Source organism: Rissa tridactyla, chromosome 2 (genome assembly GCF_028500815.1).
Source record: "Rissa tridactyla isolate bRisTri1 chromosome 2, bRisTri1.patW.cur.20221130, whole genome shotgun sequence".
Lineage (NCBI taxonomy): Eukaryota > Metazoa > Chordata > Aves > Charadriiformes > Laridae > Rissa > Rissa tridactyla.
The window spans coordinates 66,556,600-66,580,043 of NC_071467.1; the positions used below are offsets into that span (position 1 = coordinate 66,556,600).

Sequence of the window (23,444 nt, forward strand, 5' to 3'; positions counted from 1 at the left end):
TGTAGTTACATATAACAAGACATAAATAAGCTTTTTTGGTATCTTTTGTTTCAGTGTGAAGAGTAATGAATAGGGTATATCCAATATTTTATCTTTTCTAATTCTAAGCAATGTTCAGACCAGATTCTTATGCAGCTTTTATGCAAGGTCCCACAGGAAAAAAAAAAACCTGTATAAATTTACAAATGTAATTTTCTATTATTTGATTTATTATTTGATATTTATTCCATATAAAAATATACTTTGGTCATTTATTCATTGAAAAAAATCCAAGACTTTGCTGTGATGCTCATTATGAGGTTTCTAAAGGTAAAAATGAGGAGAAGCTGACAAGGGTATGTGCAGTTCTCAGGGGCTTATCTGCAGAAGGTGGAATCGTAGGTATTCTGTATCTTCATTTATGTAGTAATACAGTAGGAAAATACAGCGTCCTATTCAAACCAGTTGAAGTTGCATAGAAAAAGAAAACAAATGTATATGTTTTTCTATGTACATGGAAGTCTAAAAGAATTAGATGGGAGAATATGATGTCGTGCTATAAATGAGGCTGTTGATAATACAGTGAGAATGTAAAATATGTGGAAGGGAAGGCATCAATGTGGACAATATTTTTTCTGTATACTTTGTATTCTGATAAATCCATGGAAGCCAGGTAGGTGGAGGAGTGGTGATACACTTTTAAAAACCAAAGTAGAAAGCCAGTCTTGGATTCAAATGAGATTAACAAATGACCATATAAAGCAAGCTTAAACACCAAAAAACCTCTTAATGATAGCATTTACAGGTCTAAATAAAAACTATAGTACTAACATTTTATTACTGTCCATCTGACCAGATGGTGATGTGCGTGACATGCTAAAAGAGATCAGAGAGTCTGAATTAACAGGAACCACGATAGTAATGAAGGTTACTTTAATGTGTTTTGGGTAAATGGCTATTGAGGATAGGATCGTAAAACTAAATTGTTAGAAATCAATGGGCTGGCAACAGAAATTTCGGTCAACCCAGAACCGAACCAACTCTTGAGTTGCTCTTGATTCCTGTGTGGGACCTGAATCAGTGTTACTAAGCGAGATTTTGTAACTCTCGATAGAGTATACAACAGCAGCCTGCTATAGTTGTGTACTCTAAAAAAGGCCAAGGGCATTAAAATGAAAATGCTTGCTATGAAGCATCTAAGGATTAGTCTAAACTCCTTGCTTACAGTGTGAAGTGAATGCAAAAGCACTTAGCAAAAGAAAAAGTGTAGGAATGTCAAAGGGAAATGAGCATGGCTAAACAGCAGCGTGAGGCTAGATATTAAAAGCAACGTGTTCTTCAAAAAACGTAACCTGAGGAAGGTAGATGTAGGTCAGTAAAAGACCTCTTTTTTTAGGAATAATTTGCTAGAGGCATAAAAATTAATTATAAAACTAATGGATTGTCAAGGTGAGGGGGCAGTAAGAGAAGACAAGGCCATGGGTGAAGAACAAAAATATTTTTTCTATATCTTCATTCACAGAAGAACTTGGAAAGCTTCCTAAACTGTGTTTTCACAGAGCAGAAAGAGTTTTCTCAGTGCAAATCACAATTTCAAAGCAAGAGAAGGTGTTACAGAGTGAATAATGAGAACGATATTGTATTCACTCAACAGTTTTAAAGGAACTTGGAAATGAAGTGTGTGAGCAAAGGGTAGCTCTAACTGGCGATATCCTGCTTAAAAGTGTTGTTTTTTGTGAGTGGTTTGGTTGGTAGGGAACAAACTTTATTCCTTGATATTCCCCTTGATTCACATTTAATCTGCTTGACTCTTCTGCTAGATGAATCAATAGCAATTATAATTAATAATACAATTACTGGTTATGTAGATAAGTATAATATGCTCAGGGAGAATAAAGATTGTGTTTGTAAAGGAGAAGCATGCCTCTGCTGGAGTTCCGTTGAAGCATTAAGAATCATGTGAACAAGGGAATATTTAAAAAGAAAAATTAACTTACCTGTTAGAATTCAATGTTTCTTGAATAATTGTAGTTGACGTTGCTGCCTGGGAGATGTATTTAGAATTGGGATGTGTAGGATAGTTGATAGCCATGAATTTATAGGTGCTAGTTTCTGTGTAATGACATAATAGAAATACAAAACTTTGTAGTGGAGGATGCACAGTTGTTTGTTTCTTTTGTTGTTTTTTTTTTTACTGTGAATAGGAATACAATGTTTTGATTGTTTTATAGGACCTCAGACTTCTTCTTTAGCTTCATTGTTGCCTTACTAATTATCAATTCAAGAAAGCTCAATAAGGATAGTAGTAGTTTCCATGTTGTAAGGCACTATGAAATAAATAATGGTATTGATGTAATATTGACATGTTTATGCTTTTAAAATAAACATTGCTGTGAGTAGGCTTCAAAGCTTGTTTTAGTTACAGTGTTCACAGGTTTCAGAAGGACTATTTGGTTTACTTGCTGTTGATATTTTTTAAAGCAATCTTTGCAGCCAAGATCTGTTTAACTATTTAAATATTATTTATAATGATACTGCAGACTGTTACTGGTGGTAGGTGTATTTGTGGAACTAATGTTTTCTGAATGTACTTTTTACTGTAAATATATTTTGAAATGTCCTGTAAATGTCAGTAAAAACAGGGTAAAAAGTAGTAACTTTGGATTTATCTTATACTCCTTTATTTTGATTACTCCATTTACAATAAGAAAGTACTACTTTTAAAGTACCCTCTTCATAAAAAAAATACTACTCGTAGATACTCATAGACATAATTATTTCATGTGGTTTTTTGTTTTTTTTTTTTTTTTTTAAGGAAACTCTGAACTGAAAGATAAAGAGGACCAGTTTGGAAGAACTCCACTTATGTACTGTGTATTGGCTGACAGGCTGGACTGTGCAGAGGCATTGCTGAAGGCTGGAGCCGATGTTAATAGAGCTGATCGTAGCCGAAGAACTGCACTCCATCTTGCTGCACAAAAGGTAATTACGTTAAAAGTGCTCCGCCGTTGTATAAAGTTGCGGCGTTCAAAACAGGTATAAAGGAGATTTTCTTGTATTGAATAAGCATGTTGTATCTTTAGAGGCCTTAATTATTTTAGAGGCAAGAAATGCTATTGAGTTTTTTAAAAACTTGGTAAATCTTTGGAGGGTTATTTTTTTATTTTTTAATGTTTTTACTCAGTGTATTTGTAGCTGTCTGCAGAGACAGTATAATTCATGGCTATTTTAAGAACTTGTGTTGTCTAGGAAAAATAGTCCTTGTCTATTTTGGCCTAGCCTGTTCTAAGCAAAAACTAAATTTTGTACGCTCTGATACTCCTTAGGTTGTTACTATTAATTTCGGTGGTTATAAGACCATATACTGTTAATTACTAGTGCCGTGTCTAAGAATTTCAAGTGTAGGGAATACCAAATTCTTTCCAGGACTAGGAGGGAAATGCATTACTGTCTGTTTTTCCTTCTACAATTTCGGTCTATAATATTGTCCAATTACATTGTGCCACTGAAGAGATGCTAAAGGAAGTATTCAACAATACAATAAAAGGTAATTTAAAATGTAACTTCAGAGCTGCAATACATTTTGTGTTTAGAGCTGGGGGAAGCGTCCACAGTCACACAAGAATGAGCAAACTGACAGCAGAAGGAAAAAAAATAAGATGGGTTGGCTAGCTAACCAAGAAGTTTGAGTTGACAAACTACGAAAAAGACTCCACAAAGAAGATTAAAAACTCAAACTGAAAAGAACAGCTCTCTATTTTCTATTTTACCTTTTATAGTATGCTTAAAACTGTAACTGCTCAAAAGTTAAACTTCTTTTGGCCATCTATGCTGTGTTGTTTGGTACCAGTTAGAGTGCCTGCCATGATTTTTGTAGCAAACCATTTCTATTCATAATAACTTGTCTCCTATTCATAATAATTCACATTGTTCAGATGTTTTATATACTTTTTAATATACTCTGCATTTTATTTTCTTTTATTTTAGTGAGGCTTACATAAAGGTAGCTATAGTATGGCCATAGTATTTAGTAAGAAGGAATATATGCAATTGAATAGAGAACCGTTTGGGAAGATTATAGGGTGACGTTGTTCAGTTATACTTGCAATGGAGTCCACAGGGACTGTGTGGTCTGTGTTACTGCATCTCTTATTGGGAATTAAGTTTTCCTTTAATATTTTAAATTTACAAATTCCTTAGGTACAAATGTTAACTATTAAAAACTAGGGTGGATGCATTCTTGAAATGTGCACGGTAATGCACTACATTACTTGACTACCATCATAATTGGTTACAATAAGTTATAATTGAGTTAAAATAGGCTAATTCATCTATTTGGTTACATACTACAACACCTTGATGAAATATTTCAGTCATCACCATAACCTTGTCTCTACTGTACCAGTGTTAACTTAATATTTCTAAGTGACCACCTCACTGAGAATGTTATATTTATGAAATACCTATCTTTGAAACGGTAACAATGTCAGAGACTTAAAAAATTGCTATAAGATACTATACTTGCCTGGTGTTCATACAGGCTTCATATTTTATGACCTGATAGGCAAATTAGCATTTTAATAATATTAAAAACTTAATTTTAAAAATTACATTTTCCCTGGGTTTTAAAAATACATTTTAGCATATTAAAACAATATAAATTATTGTTTATATCTTTGTCTATATGTTTATATTGTGGATATTTGTATTGCATCTATTCAAGGCAAGAGATATTTTGCCTTGGCCTAATACCCTTTAACTGCATGTGCTCTTCAGTTCATTTATGACATGCTGCAATCGTGAAAGGGCAGTTTGTACCATATGATACTTGGACCATCTTAGATGTGTTTTCAGTTGACAGTGCAGCTGGAAAAAAAAGGTACTGTCTTTACCTCATGCTGTTTTAGCAGAAGATTTTATGCAGTCACACACTTACTGTGTAATGTACTAGATAGATGTGATTCACCCCACAGCCACGTAAGTGCTTGTGCCATCATAGTGCTGGGGTGGCAAAAAGTGGTCAGGAAACAGCCCTTGCAGCTGCTTTGCCTTTGGCTGACTGCTTAGCTGGCTTGTAAAACTGCATTCTGTGCCTTCTGAGCAGTTACTCACTATTGATGTCAGCTTACAAAATTAACATTTCATGTGTGTAAAATCTTGTCTTCAGTCTTTCCTTTTTAACACTTTAGGATCTACATTTCTGTCATGTATGCCCTCTGCAAAATATATAAAAATTCAGAACAACTTCATGTTCCATGCAGTTTTGGCTGTTTAAATGATGTTTTGCACTCTTCCTATTCCTCTCTGATACTTTTGGTTTATGTTTCCCCAAAGTAAAAAAAAAAAAAATTCCTCAGTAACAATTACTAAAAGTTGACTTTCAGACAGAAAAAGAAAAATGCTGCGAGATCACCTGTTTCCAAAGTTTTATTGCCAGGTTAGTGAATCATGAATCTACATATTTACCAGGGCCACTTTATAGTTTTTTTGTGTTCAAGCTTTTGAGTCGGTCAGTCCCTGTCCTGCGCTCCTTCAAAACAGGTTTATATGAGTTTCTAAATCTCCTTTCATTTGCAGTCACAGAATGACAGTGCTCGGGGATTTCAGATTCCAAATTGCACTTGAGTTGCATCCTAATTTTCATTTTCTTTGGAGAGAGATTAAGATTAATGCACAGACCTTTACATGCAACCAGTGAAGAGGCAGAAAAGAGAAAACACTTTTACACACGCATATTCTCAACTAAAGCAGATGGTTGTAAAATAAAGTTAGGTTTCCTGAGTAGGAACCTTCCTCTCTAGGTACTAGAATTACTTTTGACATTTTTTTTTGCTGTCTCTTGGGAGTGCTTTTGGAACACCTTACTACTCATCAGGTCACAGCAGGCATCCTGAGGGCTAGAGTTTGTTGCCAGAATATGTAAGTCTCTTCAGGTTATCATTCTACAGGCTTCCTTTACATGTCCCTTACAGGTGTTCCTCTGAAACAATCTTGCAGTTGATTTGACAAAAAATGGTCTCTGCTATATTTGGGAGCCACAGAACTGTCTCAGAGGCAAAGAGTTTGTGAGAAGATATTCTCCTAACGCCATACAGAAAGAATGATTTAGCCATCTTCAACAGAGGGAAGCTGAATGTCTTCCTTCATGTGTTTAGATTCAAGATGGTGACTCTCCCATTAGAAATCCTAACAGTATCAAAATTTCTGCACTTGATATAAATGCTTTTCATAGTCTCTATGAAAAATATTTCTGATAGCATAGCTACACAGACTGACCCATGCTATTCCATGTTCTTTCAGTTCGAAGGGTTTCAACGTAGGTAAAAAGTGAAGGTGATGTGATATTTCAATAACCCTGTCTAATGTGGTTTTAATATCTATGTCATCTTTACCAATTAATGAGGAAACTGGGAAACTCAGAACTCAAAGTCATTATGTCATCCCTGTCTTGCCATACTTCGTCCAAATGGCTTTTGTCACTGGAGCATGTCTATAAAGCAATAGTTACCTGGAAAGATGTATCAGCTTCTCAGCAAAGGGTTCTTGTAATCTCTCAGTCTCAAACTTCATTAATGTCATTCTGGAAGTAAGAGTTAGGATATTCCCTTACTCATTGGTCCACCTAGCCACCTTTCTTAGATAGCAGATTAAGAGTAAGTGTTCTCACACCTTTCTTTGCAGAAAGTTCCTGAATTCAATAAGGTAGGGTCAGAAATCTCAGTTGTTAATATTACTTGAAATAGCAATGCTTTTTGAAAACAGCTATGGTTATACATTGATATGATAACCTTTGAGTGGTTGCTTAATTATAATAATTATGTTCTTAATAATAAGTCTTCTATTTGGTGATGGACATCCTTTTTATTACAGCTTTTAAGCTTTACACATCTGTTGGTCTGGAAAAGGTTCTTAGCATGAATAAGGAGCTAGAAAGTAAAACTCTTTGCTTAAATGTAACAAATATATCTTTTTCTCTTGATGGAAAATATTTAAAATATGCTACAGTGCAATGTGAGACAATGGGGTGAGAATAATCTCAAGTAACTGTAGAAATTTACATTGCAAACATCTAAATCTGAGATAGTAATCTAGATCACTTTTAAAGTTAATGCACTTTAGGGTGCAGTTCATTCACCCTAAAGTAAAGATGGTGCTTCCTAAAGTACTGTGTAGCTAAGTCAGTTTTTGATATTGTTGATGTCTAAATTGTGACAAATGAATCTCACCCAAGGATGCATTTTTTAGCAAGCCATCTTTTTTGAATCTTCACTGACATCTTTTGTAGTATCTGTCTTTCCTTCATCAGCCTTATGATGGAGATATTTCAGTGTTTGTAGGCAGAAGTCCATGTAAATGAAGTCACCTGTTTTTTCTTCTTGGGCTTTCTTCTGTTCCACTATAAAGGTAGAATGTTTTGGTCTCTCTTGTTAAAATGGGCAGATCTCCCAAGCAATTTTGAAAGGGTGCATACCCTTAAAAAAAAAAAAAAAAGAGAGGTTAAATCAGCTTCAGAAAATTTAAATTAAAAAACAATCAAATAAAAAAGACCCCCCAAACCTACCAGAAAATGATACAAATTAATGCAGGAGTGCACCTGTGAAGATTGCCATAGGAATTTGAGGACAGTGGTGACTTCATGAACATGGATGTAATTTACTGGGAGCTGAAACAGTGACTGATTGCAACAGAAGTAAAATAATTAACATAATTTGCCAGTGATTTCACACCGAGGAATTGTATTACTATGTGGGTACAGATCGTTTAAGCTGGTAGAACTTGGATTATTGTGAAATAATCATGATGTGGAGACAGATATGAGTACTGGGACTGCAATTTAACTACAGACATTCATTTTCACTTGTAAGCATTCTGGTAGCAATTTGCTTCTAGTCATAAATTGCAACTTGCTTAAACACCCATGCGATACTTCTGAACAGAAATGTTTCTGCCAAGCCAAATTACCTGTATATGATTTTTTAATTTATCTTCCATTAAGTAATTCCAGTTTAATATAAGGAAAAAAACCCCAGTCCTGCTTCTTTCAGAATTTTTCACAGAGGATGCTCACTTATTAGCAATCTGTTTACTCTGGGGAAGTAACAATCTCTATGAATTCCCCAAGCACAGCCTTTTGTGTTAACAGGGATGGAAGAAAAAATTCAACAGTTTTGTTGTTGGATGCTAATAATATGCACTTTAAGATAATCTATCAGGATGCTTACCTCTCAGGAGGATATTAATTTTCACTTCAGGAAGATTAATACCAGCCCAGTGGGAAAATGTGGCTTTCATTATCTAGAAGCATTAAATATTCTGTAGGTTATATTAATTCTTTGCTGACACAGTTATTGATAAATAGCAGCACATCCAGGATGCAGTTAGGAATTCTGTGTAAAGTAGGAGGGTGTATTTTAATGCTCTTTAATTGTAATTTTTCTTAAACTAGAAAACATGGTTGTTCCTGTATACTTTCCAGTAATCATGCAAATAAACAGGGAAGTAAGAAGAGACAGCCTGTGGCAAGGATAAGACATGACAGAAAATTAGAAACAGAAGGTAGTCATTATACACATATTTTATGAAAGCTTATTCCCCAGTGTTATCTGATGAGTAGTCAAGGTAGTCCAAGAGATGCAAAACTGGAATGTAATTTCTCATTTCTTGTCCAATTAAAAGATGTTTGTATTAAAAGCTCCTAAATAAAACTTGCCTTGGAGCAAACATACATATAATCTCAAATCATTCATAAGGCGTTATTTGAACTGCACATGCACTTCTAACTTCCTTTCCCAATCTATATCATGAAAATAAGTAAACACAGTGCCTTTCAGAGATGATGGTGGTCAGTTCATGTTCTTTTTTTCTTAGGCTGATAGTGTTTTGTGATGTTCCCTCTTAAGGGAGAGCTCATAATGAGTAATATTAGTTCTGTGTGTATGAGTTCGTGAAGTATGAATGGACTTCACGTTCATTCTGTCATACTTTCTTATGAACATACAATTTAACTAAATGGGAAAAATCTGAACAAACCAAGGTGTCAAACAGGAATGTTGGCCAACCAGCCAGGAGCGGTGATTTTTTTTACATGCAGGACTATAGTTTCCTCTGTGTTTAATTAAGCCACAGACAATAACTGTCATACAAATCTTCCCTTTACTTCCCCGAACAAAGGGTTCTCTCTGGTGAACGCAGCCTGAAGATGCTCAAGGGCAGAAGGCACAGTTCCTTGTATGTGATTTGTATGTATTACAAATAATCCGATCGAGCTACCAAAGGGTTGGTCCTGCCCATGGCCTTCCCCTGACCCCTTTTCGCAACTGCGGAACTGCTCACTGTTCAGTGAGTTGGCAGAAAACGAACTCTACAAAATAACGATTCGTTTTCTGCCTGTTTAGCAAAAGTCATCATGCTCCCAAATGCTTTTCACTATTGGTTGTGCTGATGCTACTGTTGATCTGTGCTGTAAGCCTAATTGAAATAGTTAAAAATAACTACAGGAAAAGTTCAGGAGGAAAAAACTCACATTGTTACAGGGAACTAGTTTACAGTACGGTCCCCCAGAAAGTTGTGCTGTCACTGCTGAGGAAGAATAATAAAGCAGCCAGAGACGGTGCAGGGCTGGAACTTCCTAAATGAACCTTGACATCATGAAAAATATTCTCAAAATCTTAGATAAGAATTCAGCAGCCTTCCATTTGGGTTGAGGGAAGACAAGGGAACCCCTTTGAAGGGTTTTTTTTTTGTGTGATAAATAGCAGGTCTGGCATTCTTTCAGGATCCTTCTATGTCTCTAATTCTGCTACAGAGTGTTCTTTAGATTTCATTAGTACTTCCATTTACCTCTGCATTAACTTGTCTTGATTTAGTGATCAGTGAGCAAAATGTTAAAGTATGAAATGGTGATCTTGAAATCAACGTATTTGTCTTCTCTTAAGAAACTCAGCATTTCAGCATAGCTCCAGGGCATCTTAAATTTCACTGTTTGTCCACTGAAATGGGCAGAGTGATTTGGAACGTGTTTGTACACGAAAAATTATACAAGATAGAAGCATCTTGTGGAGACCAGTCTTAGGTAAGCTCTTTTGCATGTAGCTAGAGAAATGATTGGTCTGAAAGTGTTCTGAGAAATCAAGCAACACTAGATATTTATTAGGACAATGGTCAGAACACTGCCTTGTATATTGTTCAACTTCAGAAATTCCATATCTTCCGTCATTAGTGCATCACAGATGTGAAGGAGAGAGAAGGCTTTCCAAGTCAGTTATAGTAAACATTATAGAGCAGCATAATTGAAGCCAATTGGACCCCAGCTTCTTGTGGGTACTTCAGCTTTCTGTAAAAACTTGACAACAGTTTTGTTGGTATGGAGAGTTTGATTTGGGCATTACTTTGCAAGACAAATAAGTGATTCTAGTATTTTCAGGCAATGTATTTTCAGCTTACACACTTCGTCATTCCTTATAACAAGGTAAGTACATGCGCATTGTTGGTTGCACATTAAGTGTTAAGCCACTAAGTGGCATCCAGCGGTCATCTGTCTCTACGGTCAAACTGTGGGGTAAAATCTGGCCAGTTGTCTTGTCTACAGAAGAGAAAACTAGAAATACTGTTCTACAAGTCAGGTTTCAGTTGCACAGCAGATTCCAAGGCATCTGAATCTGATTTCCCACTGCTTTTGTGTTAGTATAAGATCAGTTTAAGACAAGGTTATACAAAAATTTACATGCCAAAGTAGCTCTTTTGACTTCAAGATCAGAATTTCAGAGCAGCTAAAGATCAGACTCTATCTCTCTACAGACTGCGCTGATAAATATGGTATGAATGTCTGTAGGCTGCGGCACATGTAAAATTGATTCTTTTAAATTATTTTAGTAATTGTTGGCTGTTCTTATAAGCCATGTTTGGAAATATTGCTTACAATTTGTGACTACCTCCCTGAATATACCTACTTTGCAGCAGTCCTTTTGAGCATCAAAGGAATTATTGCATGGCTAAACAAAAAATGTAGTGTCTCTCCTTGCCTTTGGATAGGACTGGGTTGTGAAAGAGAACAAATAAAGCTGGCTGAGACACTAAAATGCATTATACTATAAATATCTGACAGGTTTGCTCTATAGCCTGCCATAGACAGAATGCTTCTGTCTGCTTCCACTCGTGATAGCAAAATACTATTTTTCCCCATTTAGAATAGTAGAAGCTGAAGGTGGATGGGAGAGGTTTGAAGAGAGGATTTGCAGGAGGGGCACTTGTGGCGTATTTAGACAAATACTACATAGTAGAGTATATTTACGTGGAAAGGGACGGACCAAGTGTCGTTCCTTCTCTTTTACATGCACGTGAAGTGGTAATGTCCAGTTGCCTGGGGCAGTTGATGACTGGCAGCAATCATTGTAGCATCCATATTATAAGGGATTTTGTTTTAATTGTGAGGGTTACAAACCTAATTTAAAAGTAGAACAAAGAATAAATACATCTGAGGTTTTTGTGAAGGTGAATGCGTTAACTCTTGCTCAGGATGTTCAGGTATGATTCTCAAGGAGGCATGTCTCCTGGGACAGAACTTGAAAAACATAGTGGTCTATGATTTCTTATTCTGACCTATAATGATGGAAAAGATTCATACTTATCAAGAATACTGATCTACACCAAATATTGTAAGTAAGTATTGCAGAAAAAAACTCGGGAATAGTAATGGGGGAGCCAGCTCATTGGGTTAATAAGTCTAATGTTTATACAAAGACATTTCTGATATGATTAGAAATGAAGAATAGTAATTTGTATTCACTGCTGGGCACCAGCTAGTCCTCTAGTATAACACTGTTTTATTAGCCATCATAGGTAAAGATGTTTTTTTTAAAAAAAAAAAAAGGTCTTAAAATAATAAAAGGGGGAAAAAAATCCCAATGAGAATACTTTTACTGAACTAGGTAAAACCAAATTGGGAGAGTGATATGTATTCCTTTCCTATGTAAACAAGGTATGCATTAAAAAGAATGAGGATCGGCTAAATAAGAACAGACCATAGCAGTGAATATAACGTAGGATAAGTAGGAGGTTTATAACATAAGCAGTAAGGAAATTTTTCATGCTGGAAAACCCGAACAGCTCCCAAGAACACTGTGGACAGACTGTTGCCACTGTAGGCATAAATGTCTTTGTGTGACCAAGAGTTTGAAATGAGTTTACTCAGGTCTCCCCGGTGTGGAGTGCTGATAGGGGTCTTTTTCGGCGCAGGAAGCGGGGACTGTGGGTGGCATTCCAGGCTGGGAGTTCAGAACTCAGCTGGGTTTGGGAAGGACAGAATGGTATTAAAACCATTCCTGTTTTTTTTTCCCTGCAAACAAAAACATATCTATTAAATGGTACAATTCATTATTTGAAAATGAAAATCTTTGTCTCCTCTTTGCAGTGATTTATTATATTTGGAGCACATTTTAGAGCAGTATAGTAATAATGTAAATTTATTCCTATAAATATTATCTACAATTTCAACTTTTCGGTATTTTTACCAGTTTGCTTGAGTTTTGTGAGACCCAACTTACCTAAATGTCCTGTAGGTTCAGTTTTCCTTTGAGCGATAGTAATCTTAAGGGATCAGTTTGCCAAACTATTCATTTAAATATCCACATTTTGTGATAATACTGAACTGATATGCCCATCTTTTAAAGAGTTTAATCATCTGTGTCTGATTGAAACGATTAATATGTGTTTGTCCCCAAGAGTCTTTTGTAAACCTAAGAAGATAAAACAGTCTGAGGACAAATACTACACAATTTGATTATTTATTTTTTTTTACTGAATGAATCTTTTTATAGTATATAGATTTTTTAAAAATAGTATTATGTTGCACTTGTATGTAGTTTCCTATATCTGTATGGCCTACATGTTGCACAGGAACATTTTCCTCGGTTAAACTAGATTTTTCCAAAGCAGAATAGCAGGTATTCATGTCTTATGTCTTCTTTAACTAAAGAAGCTTTTATTTTATTTAAGTTTTAATGTGATTTGATTTAATATTTTGTTGTTAGTAAGTAATTTCAGAAGCGTAGGAATCCCTTGCTGGAAAATAAATTCTTTTTGGCATAGTTGAGAAATCAACTAATTAATTATAGCAGGGCATTACTAATTGCTTTTTAACTGTTTCAAGAACTTGTGTATTTTTACTCATGTTATTCTTGCCATTGCATGATCTTAACAGTGTTCCTGTGGTTGTGGTGTTTTATTTTGGGTTTTTTTAAGACAGTTCTCTTCCTGTCATTTGTTACATTAAACAGCCACAGCTCAGGGTCTGTGCCTCTGATCTCGCTGTTAATGCTTTTGGATAGCATCACTATAAAAATAATAAATGTTCTGGCTGCTTTTCAGTTTGCCTTAGAGTGATGTGACTTGTGAGGTCTTACGTTACTAGATACTGCATATTGTCCTAGGAACAGACTTTTTTTTGTCTTGAGAAACAATTGAAGAAAATTTATAATGATAAATTCAAATGATGTATTCCTGGCTTATATCACTCCACTAAAAAGAAAGGAAAATTTTGTAGTTATTAAGTGGAGTAGCAACAATAACGTCTCTCTGTCATGTAGCTGCATATTGGGATTCCTTTTTTAATGATGCAAATCCTTGCCTGATAAGAACGCTTCCCAGATCAAGCTTGGTTTTCTAGGGTTAATTTTCCGGGAGTTTCTGCCTGGGCTTGAGAAGAGCTCTGTACAAAGGGAGTCAGTACAGCCTAGTGGAGAGCAGAGTCATAAGCATTTGCATCTCTGGAATGTTTTTATTGACAAACGGTAGTCTGCTATTGACATTTGTGTCCCTTGATGATACTTCTATCCTAGCTTATCTTTGCTGGTCAAATGCCTTAATTGTTCTGGCCTTTAATTCAGTCAAAGTTGGAGCACGAGTGGAAGAGAAAAGAGAAGGAACAGGTCTAACGGAGCATCAAGCTTGAGCTGTGAAGCTGCTGGCAACGATCAACCTGTCATAATGTTATGATTTGTTCATTTTTATACCATTTATTAGCCTTTACTTGTTGTGCCATTTGGCCTCCAGGGCAGATAAAGTGCTGTCTAATTTGGTAGGTTTGCTTCTGTCAGAGTGGCCTCGACAGAGAAGGTGTTAGCTGTAGTGACAAATAATCAATAGCTGTCATTGTCATGAGGAACGTGAGTAGTTGGGCCTTTCATCTGGAGGATTAGAGGTCTAATTGGATTGAGAATAGGGAGGGTGGGCTGTTGGGTAACCCTGTCAGCTATGTTAAGCTGTCAAATGTCAGCCTTCCTGAAAGGAAGAAGGGATGGTTAGCTTTCAGAAACAAGGAAGAAGACATATGAAAGCTTTTTAAAAAGTAGTAGATATAAAAGCAGAATAGCCTAACATATGCTTTAACCCCTTCTTGTTTAATTATATATCTCTCCAGTTAATGAGGATCTGTGCTGTGTGCTCCCCGTGTATCTCTCTCTCTCTCTCACACACACACGTGCACACACACAGACAGACAGAATTTGTGTGATACCAAATCAGACTGGTTCTGTGTCTTGAGAAAAAGCCAGGTAACTTTTCAGATTAGGAATATAAATGCAAAAGATCATGACATAAGAGAGGAAAATATCCACTAAAGGAGGGAATCACTTAGCAGAAGCTATAAAGAGACTGAATATTTTGTTTTAATATTTTGTTTAAAGATTTGGCAGTCTGATAGTACCAATATGTTTTTTGAGATATAACCACTTGTTTCAATGTTGCTGGAAGTAGAATAAGTACTATGATCCAGTCCTGCATTGGATGGTAGCATTGTCAGATGAATTTTGTCTGTATTTTCTTACAGTTGTTGCTTTTGATCCCTTGCTCTCTGCCTGTCTCTTGAAGAAAGATTTGCGATGTTCTAAAGAAGATAAATCCAAGGGAAGAGCCATTATGCTAGTAGAACAAATAATTTTTTTCAGATTAATGTCTCAGAAGGTTTATGATACTAATATTTACTTTATCAGAATAAACAATAGGATTAGATTTTAAAGGAGGATTTGTTTGTTTATAAAATTACTAATAGTGATTTCTTTAATTGTTACGTTATTTTGTTACTCTTTTCAAAGCAAGTCTTAACTGTAACCGTACCAGTATCTCCTTTCTCTATGTAACATATTTTTGCTGAGATCTATAGTACTTGCCCAGAGTTATCCTTTATATAACTGGCCATCTCTTACAAGGAGCTGGCATCCTTAACTGCTGATGACCTTGAAATAGCAGTTTTTAGGGGGTGGAAGCCCATTATATTGCTTTGGCTTATTTTAAAAAAGGCAATTTTATATTTTTCTTCTTTTTTATAAGCTTCTAGATTTTTTTAAAATCTCATAGATTTTTTTTCTGGGTTTGATCTTTTATTCTATACGAGTGATTTTACTATTGGTGTTTCAGTTTGGATTGATTCCCCTGCACTCATCTCTCTTCTACACCACTTATTGATGGCCTTTTGGACTCGTGACAGCGTATTTACTGGTGGTCTGCTGTAAATGCTGGCAAACCATCCTTAATCTCAGTTTTATCTTTGTAGGTTAGTACAATGCTCTAAGTATTTCAGAAGTATTATCTGTTATCATGCTTCAATGGGTAACATGTCAGAAATTGTGGCTTTTTTCCCCTTTCAGGTTGACTGCCATGCTCTCAAAGACCCATCTTTGTGTGCGAGTCTGGATTTGTGGGTCTTGAATAATTTTGCTTTTGTGATTAGTTATCTTACACGTATTGTACCTCTGTCATTTCTAGTCTAGGCTTTAACAGAACTAAACTTCTAACTTTTCTCATAATCCAGTTCTCCTGCCACATCTTTCCCTGTATGTTTTGTTTCACTACTTCCCCAACTCTCACTTTATGATCCCTGGTATTTGGTTTTGAGTCTGTATAATCTGATTTAATCACACTTAACCTTCTGGTGTAAGCTATAGGAAGACAGATGAAGAATTGAGATAACGGCCTGCCCTTGCAGATTTAATTGTGGTGAAGATAGCTGAGATTGCTGAGCTACAAGCTGCTGTGGCCAGGTTGGCTCCAGTATCCACAATACCCATGAAGCTGACCCAGTGTTTCTACACTCTGTTGTAGTCTGTGCTACAGAAGCACTGTGATAAAAATCCTGGTAATAAAATAAGCCCTGTCCCATTTATTACTTTAAGATTTTTAAATTGTATTTTTAGCTTACTAAAAATCTGACCATTCTTCTGAAAACATTTTCTTCAAGTTCCTGCTTTATGTTTATTCATTGTGAGAACAAGCGTGTCATTATTCAGATCTAAATTTCTAGAGCTTTACATAGTACTTGCTATTAAAATCCTTGCCCTTTTTTTTTTTTACCCCCAGACAATTTCCTTGACATGGCAATGATCTGTGGTTTCTCCATTTTCTCCTCTTCTTAGTCTAGCTAGAACATCACTATTGGTGCTGTTTTCTTTCTCTTCTCCTCCAACAATGTCACAGCTATTTTTATTAACCTAATTGACTTATTTTCATTGTACACACTATTCTCTCTCATTTTCAACCATGATCTAATTTCTCTTCTCCACATCTCTGCTCTGCTTCTCGCTCTGTTAACTCTCCTCCCTTCCACCATTTGGCTTTATATCTTCTTTTACCATGTTTCCCATGCTTGAAATAAGCTTTCATGATCGAGACTGCCTAAGAGGATATTGTCAGGCCCAAAACATATATTGTATTATCATACTAGTGTCTCTGTTGATCTGTCTTGATCTCAAGCGTTTCAGATTTCATTAAAAATAATAAGAAAATAAATGTCTCCAACTGCAGTGATTTTCTAAAAGATTTTGAAAATATAAATGAAGTGCAAGCCTTGGTGGCAGAACATAGAACAGCACTGCTTGTATAGTATTTCCCAGTGAAAAGGAACTAATTCTGAATAGCATATGGAATGATATCTTAAATATCTGTACAGCCAGCTGATAGAATTACTTTATTTTCACCTATCAAATTCACGGTTGTAATTTTCTGAGTAAACTTTAGAAGAGTATCTCGGCTGATGAGTTGCCCATTGTTACTTTTTCAGATCTTTTCTCAGTTCTCTTCTGTGGCGATAATTTTTCAGTCTGATATCAACAAATAAAATAAATCATAATAGTTTATGAAGAAAGTCAGTTAAAAGAATGAGAAGATAAAGTAGTCGTGTCCTTAAAAAAAACATCTTAAGTGACTGCATAAGGCTGGAAAAAAAAATACTGGTGCATAACTTGAACTCAGGTATTTTGTTGGGAAGATGGACTAGAATGGAACAGGATGGAGCCATGCTTTAGGATAGTTAGGCAAAATTTTGCCCAGCAAAAGCAAGTGCTTTGTACAGATACAAGCAGTGCTTTTTCTACAGGGCGTTACTGCATGTTGCTTGATGTTTGGCTGTTTTCAGTTGACTTAGTTATCGTGGTTTTCAACTGCTAGGTCTCTTTTACATAGTGTTATCAAATGGCTGTCCCCTCTCTCTCATTTTGTTTTATTCAAAGGAGAGGTGAAAAATTCTCCAGCATTTGAATTTGAAAATCAATGGTTGCATTTTAAAACTGGGATTCTTTGTAAACTTGTAAACTGTACTTTGAGTGTTACGGTTCATATCTGAATAGATTTCATTTTGTTTCACTTCTTGCTGTTCCTTTAGCATTAGTATTGTGGCATCCCTCGATGCACAAGTGACTTGCCCAGCTCTTCTCCCAGGACATTGATGTCTGCTGCCAAGTCTGTACCTTAAAAAATAGCTTTACAGGCAAAGGCATCTCCCTGTTTGAGTGTCCTTTATAAAACATCGTTCTTGCATTAATTGCCCCTCTGCAGCTGACCTCACAAGTGATCTTTTTTGGTTACAAGAGGAAATATTGTTGTTGGGACTGAGAGGCTGCTTACTTGTTTGTGTCTGGATTTGGCACTGACAAATTAAAACAGGACTATCACTAGTTTGGTTTAGTTCATTTTCTGAACTGTTTGGTGATTTCTGTTTGAATGAGGTGACTTTTCCCAGGTATTCTGTAGTAAAAAGTGAAGGCATTTATTTTCTGTGATTATAAATGTTATTCTAATTTTAAGTGAATTGGGTTTTTGTTAAATGTTTCCACACATGCTTCAATAAATGTAGTACCAGCAATAGATCATTTTGAAACAGGACACCTTTCTGCTGAATTCTCCAGGAATCTTCTATCAGGTGTCTGACACATCCTTAATCTGATGCTCAGGCTTGTCATTTGAATCAATAGTATACTAGATAGGATGTCTTCAGAATGCAAGGCTGTTGCTATAGAAGGAGTTTGAAAAATAAATTCAGTTCTTATGGCCAGCCACAAACTCCAGGAGCACTAATCTTTCATTTGTCTCTCTTTTTGTCTGTACACAGTTGGTTAAATTGTTGATTAAAGAGAATTAGGTGAATCACACTCAAGTGAAAATGGATATGTATAAACTACGTAAGCAAATTCTGTTGTTTCCTGGAAAGTGACAGTTCGTGTCATCATTTCATAAAATACAAAATTAGTTTAACTTTTTATTAAAATTACGAATTTTTGGTCTCTTTGTAGAGCAGTTTGGAACCCTTTTTTGCAACACATTTTTTATTTAATGAAGAGTGCTACAAATTTTATTAATGAGGAACGATTTGTACTGAAATATTAAGTAATTTATGTTAGGAATATCATCTGTATATATTGAGCCTTCTGATGGGAATGTTTAAACTTAAATATATATATATATACAGAGGACATGTTTTGTCAATGTTCTGCTAGTATCATATAGATTTGGGAAGACTTTAAGAAACACCAAGCTTGAATTATTATTTTAGCTGCCTATAGTCTGAACAAAGATAAATAAATCTAGTACTTTTACTACTGCTGGGATGTAGTCTGAGTAGCTTACTAAGGCTTTGATTTATTTACCAGTACTATAAGTAGATTCTGACTTCATTTTAGATCTCAAATGTCACTGTAGTGTCTATAGAAGCTATAAAAAATTTCCCTATATAAAAGTAGCCTCAAGTGTCTCATCTCAGTAATTATTTAAAGTAAGGGCAGACCTACCTTTATTGCAGGTTATTTTTATTATGGGTTGTCTGTCTAATTCTGTAATAGTTCTGGAAATTTCACTGTGGCTGGCGAATTTTTCTCATAAAATAGAATTTGGTATGTAGCTTTGTCATTATTTCACACAATGGCTTGTTATAGGACTTAAGATGTTTGAAATATACTTAAATCAATTAAAAGACATGAATTTATTTTCAAATAAACCAGCAGCTAAAGTCATAACAAAAAATTCTGGGAATATAGGCTCAACAATAAGTATATATGAGAAGTTTTCATTTTGCAAGCAATGTTCCTTCGAGGAGTCTGTAAGGACATCACATACACAAGTCCTTAGAGGTGTGCAATTAAGAAATACAAGGCAGTAGTGACACTGTACTGGTCAGAGCAATGCTAAGTAGCAATGGCAATTACTTTACTTCCAGAATGAAACATTACTGCACAAAATTGTGGTAAAAAGTGAGAACTTTGACTGGACTTGTAGCTGTCACTGAGAACTTGGTCTTTAGGTTGAATTCTATCATGGGTAATACTGTTCTTTATAATATTTTTATTAGATTTTTAAATAGAAATCTGGACATGGCATAGAAACGTATCTAGAATAATGGAAAATCATATGAAGTCTGTCTAAAATGTAGGTTTGTCCTCTTAAAGTATGAGCTTATACAATTTAAAAATTTCTGTGTGTAAGAAGATTATGGAGGGTTTTTTAATTTATTGCTAAAACCATCCTAACTTGTGTTATGTTTCTGGAAAAGAGGTGGGAACCTTAGGAGGCATTAGGTAATGTATGTTATAACTAAGCAATAAGAGCCGTGGAGCAGAATATTGGGTATGTGAAGTATATAGGTAATTAATAAAAATGGAAAGAACATTATAAATATGGACATAAATCCAAACTTTACTAGGATTTGAGAAGAATGTGACTATATGAAAATGCCATTTTTCAAAAGAAAGATATATATTTCAGAGAGGTATTTTCTTCATTTTTTAACACTACTCTTAGTTTAAGACTCTTCAACTTAAAGCTGTTAAAGTGAAGAAAATGAATGTAGTAAATATTTTCTAGTATTTGTATTTTTGGGGAGGAGAGGGTCAGTACTTGCTGCCAAATCTTTCAAATCATAGTATTTTTTGAAATACAATATTTCTTGACAACTTAGTCTTTGATTCTTTATGAAGAGGTGGGCAGTGATCCTGTAAATGTGGCTGATGTGTCTCAGGTTTTCTTGTGAATCCCCAGAGATTGTGTGTTGTGGGTACTTCTGCCTGAATGACTTCAAAAGAACACTACAAGAAAACAAGTCCAGTAACAGTAGAAGAGATCAACTGGAAATGAGAATGCTAATTGCATTTTCATCCTTGAAGTGGTTTTTGCAGGAAAGCCACTAATTTCTGTAGGTAGATCATAAAATTTAGAGCAGAAGAGCTGAGAACACTACACAGAAACACCATGTACAGACCATGGATAAATGAGGTCAAAGGCTCTAAGATGCAAACACCTATTTTCCTTCAACTTATGCTGGGAAACAGTTTTACCTTGGCTTTTACAGCACTGGTCTGTTGTCTTCTCTATTGTGTTCTTTGACTGCATGCCAGTTGATAGATCTGTCTATTCCTATGGAAACCAAGATATTGAAGCCAATCTTGCAAGAGGCTTTAGGGAGAAGCGCTCTAAGTTCAGAAACCGCCTTGCTTGCAGTCAAAACGCCTGATAGGCAGAACTGGTCTCAAGTTGTACTAATGTTCTTGGCTGATGTACTGCCTACGATGCTTTGCCAGACAGATGAATATGTTCAACTTCAAAATTGGTAAATAAGGTTACTATTCAGCTGTCTGAGGGGTTCCCTCCAGTTGAATGTTTTACTTTTGAGTCTAGGATGCTGCTAACAAAAGTTGCTAAAAGGGTACTTTGTGAGATTAAACCCATTGTCAAAATCAGTGACGTTTTTGCTATGGTTGACTTGAAAGAATTAGCAAAACATTACATATTTAAATTTGACATTGGTTTGTTAGAAGACATGGCATCATCCTTGTTCATGCAGAGGTAATAAATAGCTTACAGGGTTTTTTTCAAAGCTGTAGTTCAGTGGATGACTGCTAAGGGTTATGTCTAAAACAATAATCCTAAAGATTTTCTTTTACTTACTTTTATTTTTCAGTTACGTTTTTAATCAAGGAGTTAACTGCTTAGTTTTGCTCAAATTAAAACTACCTAAACACTTGATTTCAAGTTTTCTTGAATTAAACTGATCCAGCTGTGACTGAAGTTGTTCCAGAGCTAGAAAAAATACTGGTTTAACTCCCTATAATTAATAAAAATAATTAATAAAATTTACATTATTATATTTTAGCTGTCTGTTCAGACATGGGTTGTTTCCATTCACTCCGCAGCTACTTTACAGAAGATGCATGTGGAAATCAAGTCTTCTGACTGTCATCCTCCAGCTGACTAGGGAGTGCAGAGAACAGGAAGGGCTACCTTCTCTACTACCTCTGCTGACTTTTTTTATAACATAGTATAGACTGCCACGGTGAGTAGACAGTACGCAGAAAAAATGAGCTAATAATGATAATCTTCAGTATCTTAATTCTTGCCCAGCATACCAAGCATATGTGCCAAAGGCTGAAGGGAGTATTTGGAAAGGATTGAGAATGTCCTTATAAGTGTGATGTTTAATAGAAACACTTCAGTGTATTTGTTCTGTAGGACTTCGCAATCAGATTGATGAATAAGATCACCATACTTTAAATTTATGAAACAATTTGATTTATTCACCTTCTCATTTGGTGTGGTCTCATTAAACAGTAACAATATTTTTGCACCTGCTATGTTTTAATGAAGAATGATTAATCCAACTGTTAAGATTTACGGATAAAATAGAATTTCTTTCCCTACTCATGGTTTACATATCAAAATAATATTTGTTATGGCGGAGATGAGGAAAAAAGTTATTGGGATCTTGTCTGTGATTCTAACTTTGTGTAGTCTTGATATAGCAATTGAAATTTAAAATATATTAAAATGTATTAACATTTAAACATATTCAAAATTTTACATAAACTTTGTCATGAGCTTCTTTGCTCAATAAGAATATTGTGTGTGTTGAACCTATATGGCAATATAGCATGTGATAACCAGAGAGGCAGCCTCCTATTTTGATGGTGACTTTACTCTTTTTAACTAGAAATTGAGGTTTTAAGTAGCTATACTGAATTTATTTTATTTTTTTGAGGAACTGTTAAAAAAAATTACTAAGATTCAAGGAGTGCAAGAACAGTGCAGTCATATACCTTTAGAAGGTAGCTCTTACGGGCTTATAGCTGTTGTAACCAGGCAATATTAATTCAGTTTCATTGTACTAGAAATAAAGAAGTTTCACTATTTCATGCATAGATAATTTTTCAAAACACGTGTTGTTAATTTATAACTAAATAATTCTTATTTGCAATTTAATTAATATATCTACTTGCTAGGATCTATTTTAATAACTTTTCTTCTGAAGAATTCTTGTCAGATTTCTGGCAGTTAGCTAATAAAATAAGCATATCAAAATGCTCCTTTTGATGTATGGATTTAATTTGCTTTTGGAACAGTATTCTGTTCCTATATGTATAAAATTAGAAGTATGATAGTCACAGCTTCTGTTTTTATAAGTGCTTAGTTTGTTCCCCGAAAAGCTACTAAAACTGGCAGGTGTTGGTTGCAGAAAGTCCTTCATATGCTCCCTGTCATGCTAAGTTGGTTGTCTGATTTTCTGAGAACGTGCTGCTTCTCAGAAGGATACTAATAGATGAAACAATCTCCAAAGAAAACTTGTGCACAGCCCCTTTTCTTTCCAAAGTTACTAAAATTCTCAGGTTTTGAAAATTTGTGACCAAGTTGATCTGTTGGATGAAGCATCTTCTCTTCAGCACCTGCTTGCTGGAAAGAGAGAGAGTATGTGTGTTTGTGTATGTAGTAAGATTATCTTCTGTAAGATTGAGTAGGTCAAAGACAGCCATTTCTACTCTGTGGACATAAGCAGGTTAAATTCAGTTGCAATTTTTGTTTTAAAATGGGAAGCTCATGGATATGTTTCTCTTTTAAAGGCTTAGCTATCAATTAAGGAGTTCAAGTTTTTTGACTTTCGCTGCTTCTTGGCAGTATCTGACAGCAAAGAGCTGTTCTCAACTTCTGTGCTAATCTGTTGGTAAAATGTGCTAATGTAGTGCAAAGTGGCTGCTATATTCTGCTTGGGTTTTAAGGTAAAATCTAAATTACTTTTCGTGTTGTTCATATTTTACCCCAGTGAGTGTCTGAGTGCACAATACAATTTATTATTTGATAATGTATACTGAATTTATACTGACTTTAGGAACTTCTGTGTTACTATTGAAGTATAGATAATTTTGCATTTCAGACATGAGCAA

At 35.2% G+C, this 23,444-nt stretch overlaps 1 protein-coding gene across 7 annotated transcripts in view; it reads left to right on the forward strand.

Moving 5' to 3' along the window:
- INVS (inversin) overlaps positions 1–23,444 on the forward strand; it is a 101,513-nt gene that overhangs the window by 13,010 nt on the left and 65,059 nt on the right. For all 7 annotated transcript variants that reach the window (XM_054190242.1, XM_054190240.1, XM_054190241.1 and 4 more), the window contains one exon: positions 2,795–2,961. In XM_054190242.1, coding sequence (XP_054046217.1) covers positions 2,795–2,961 — 167 coding nt within the window. The remainder of the gene's footprint in view (positions 1–2,794; positions 2,962–23,444) is intronic.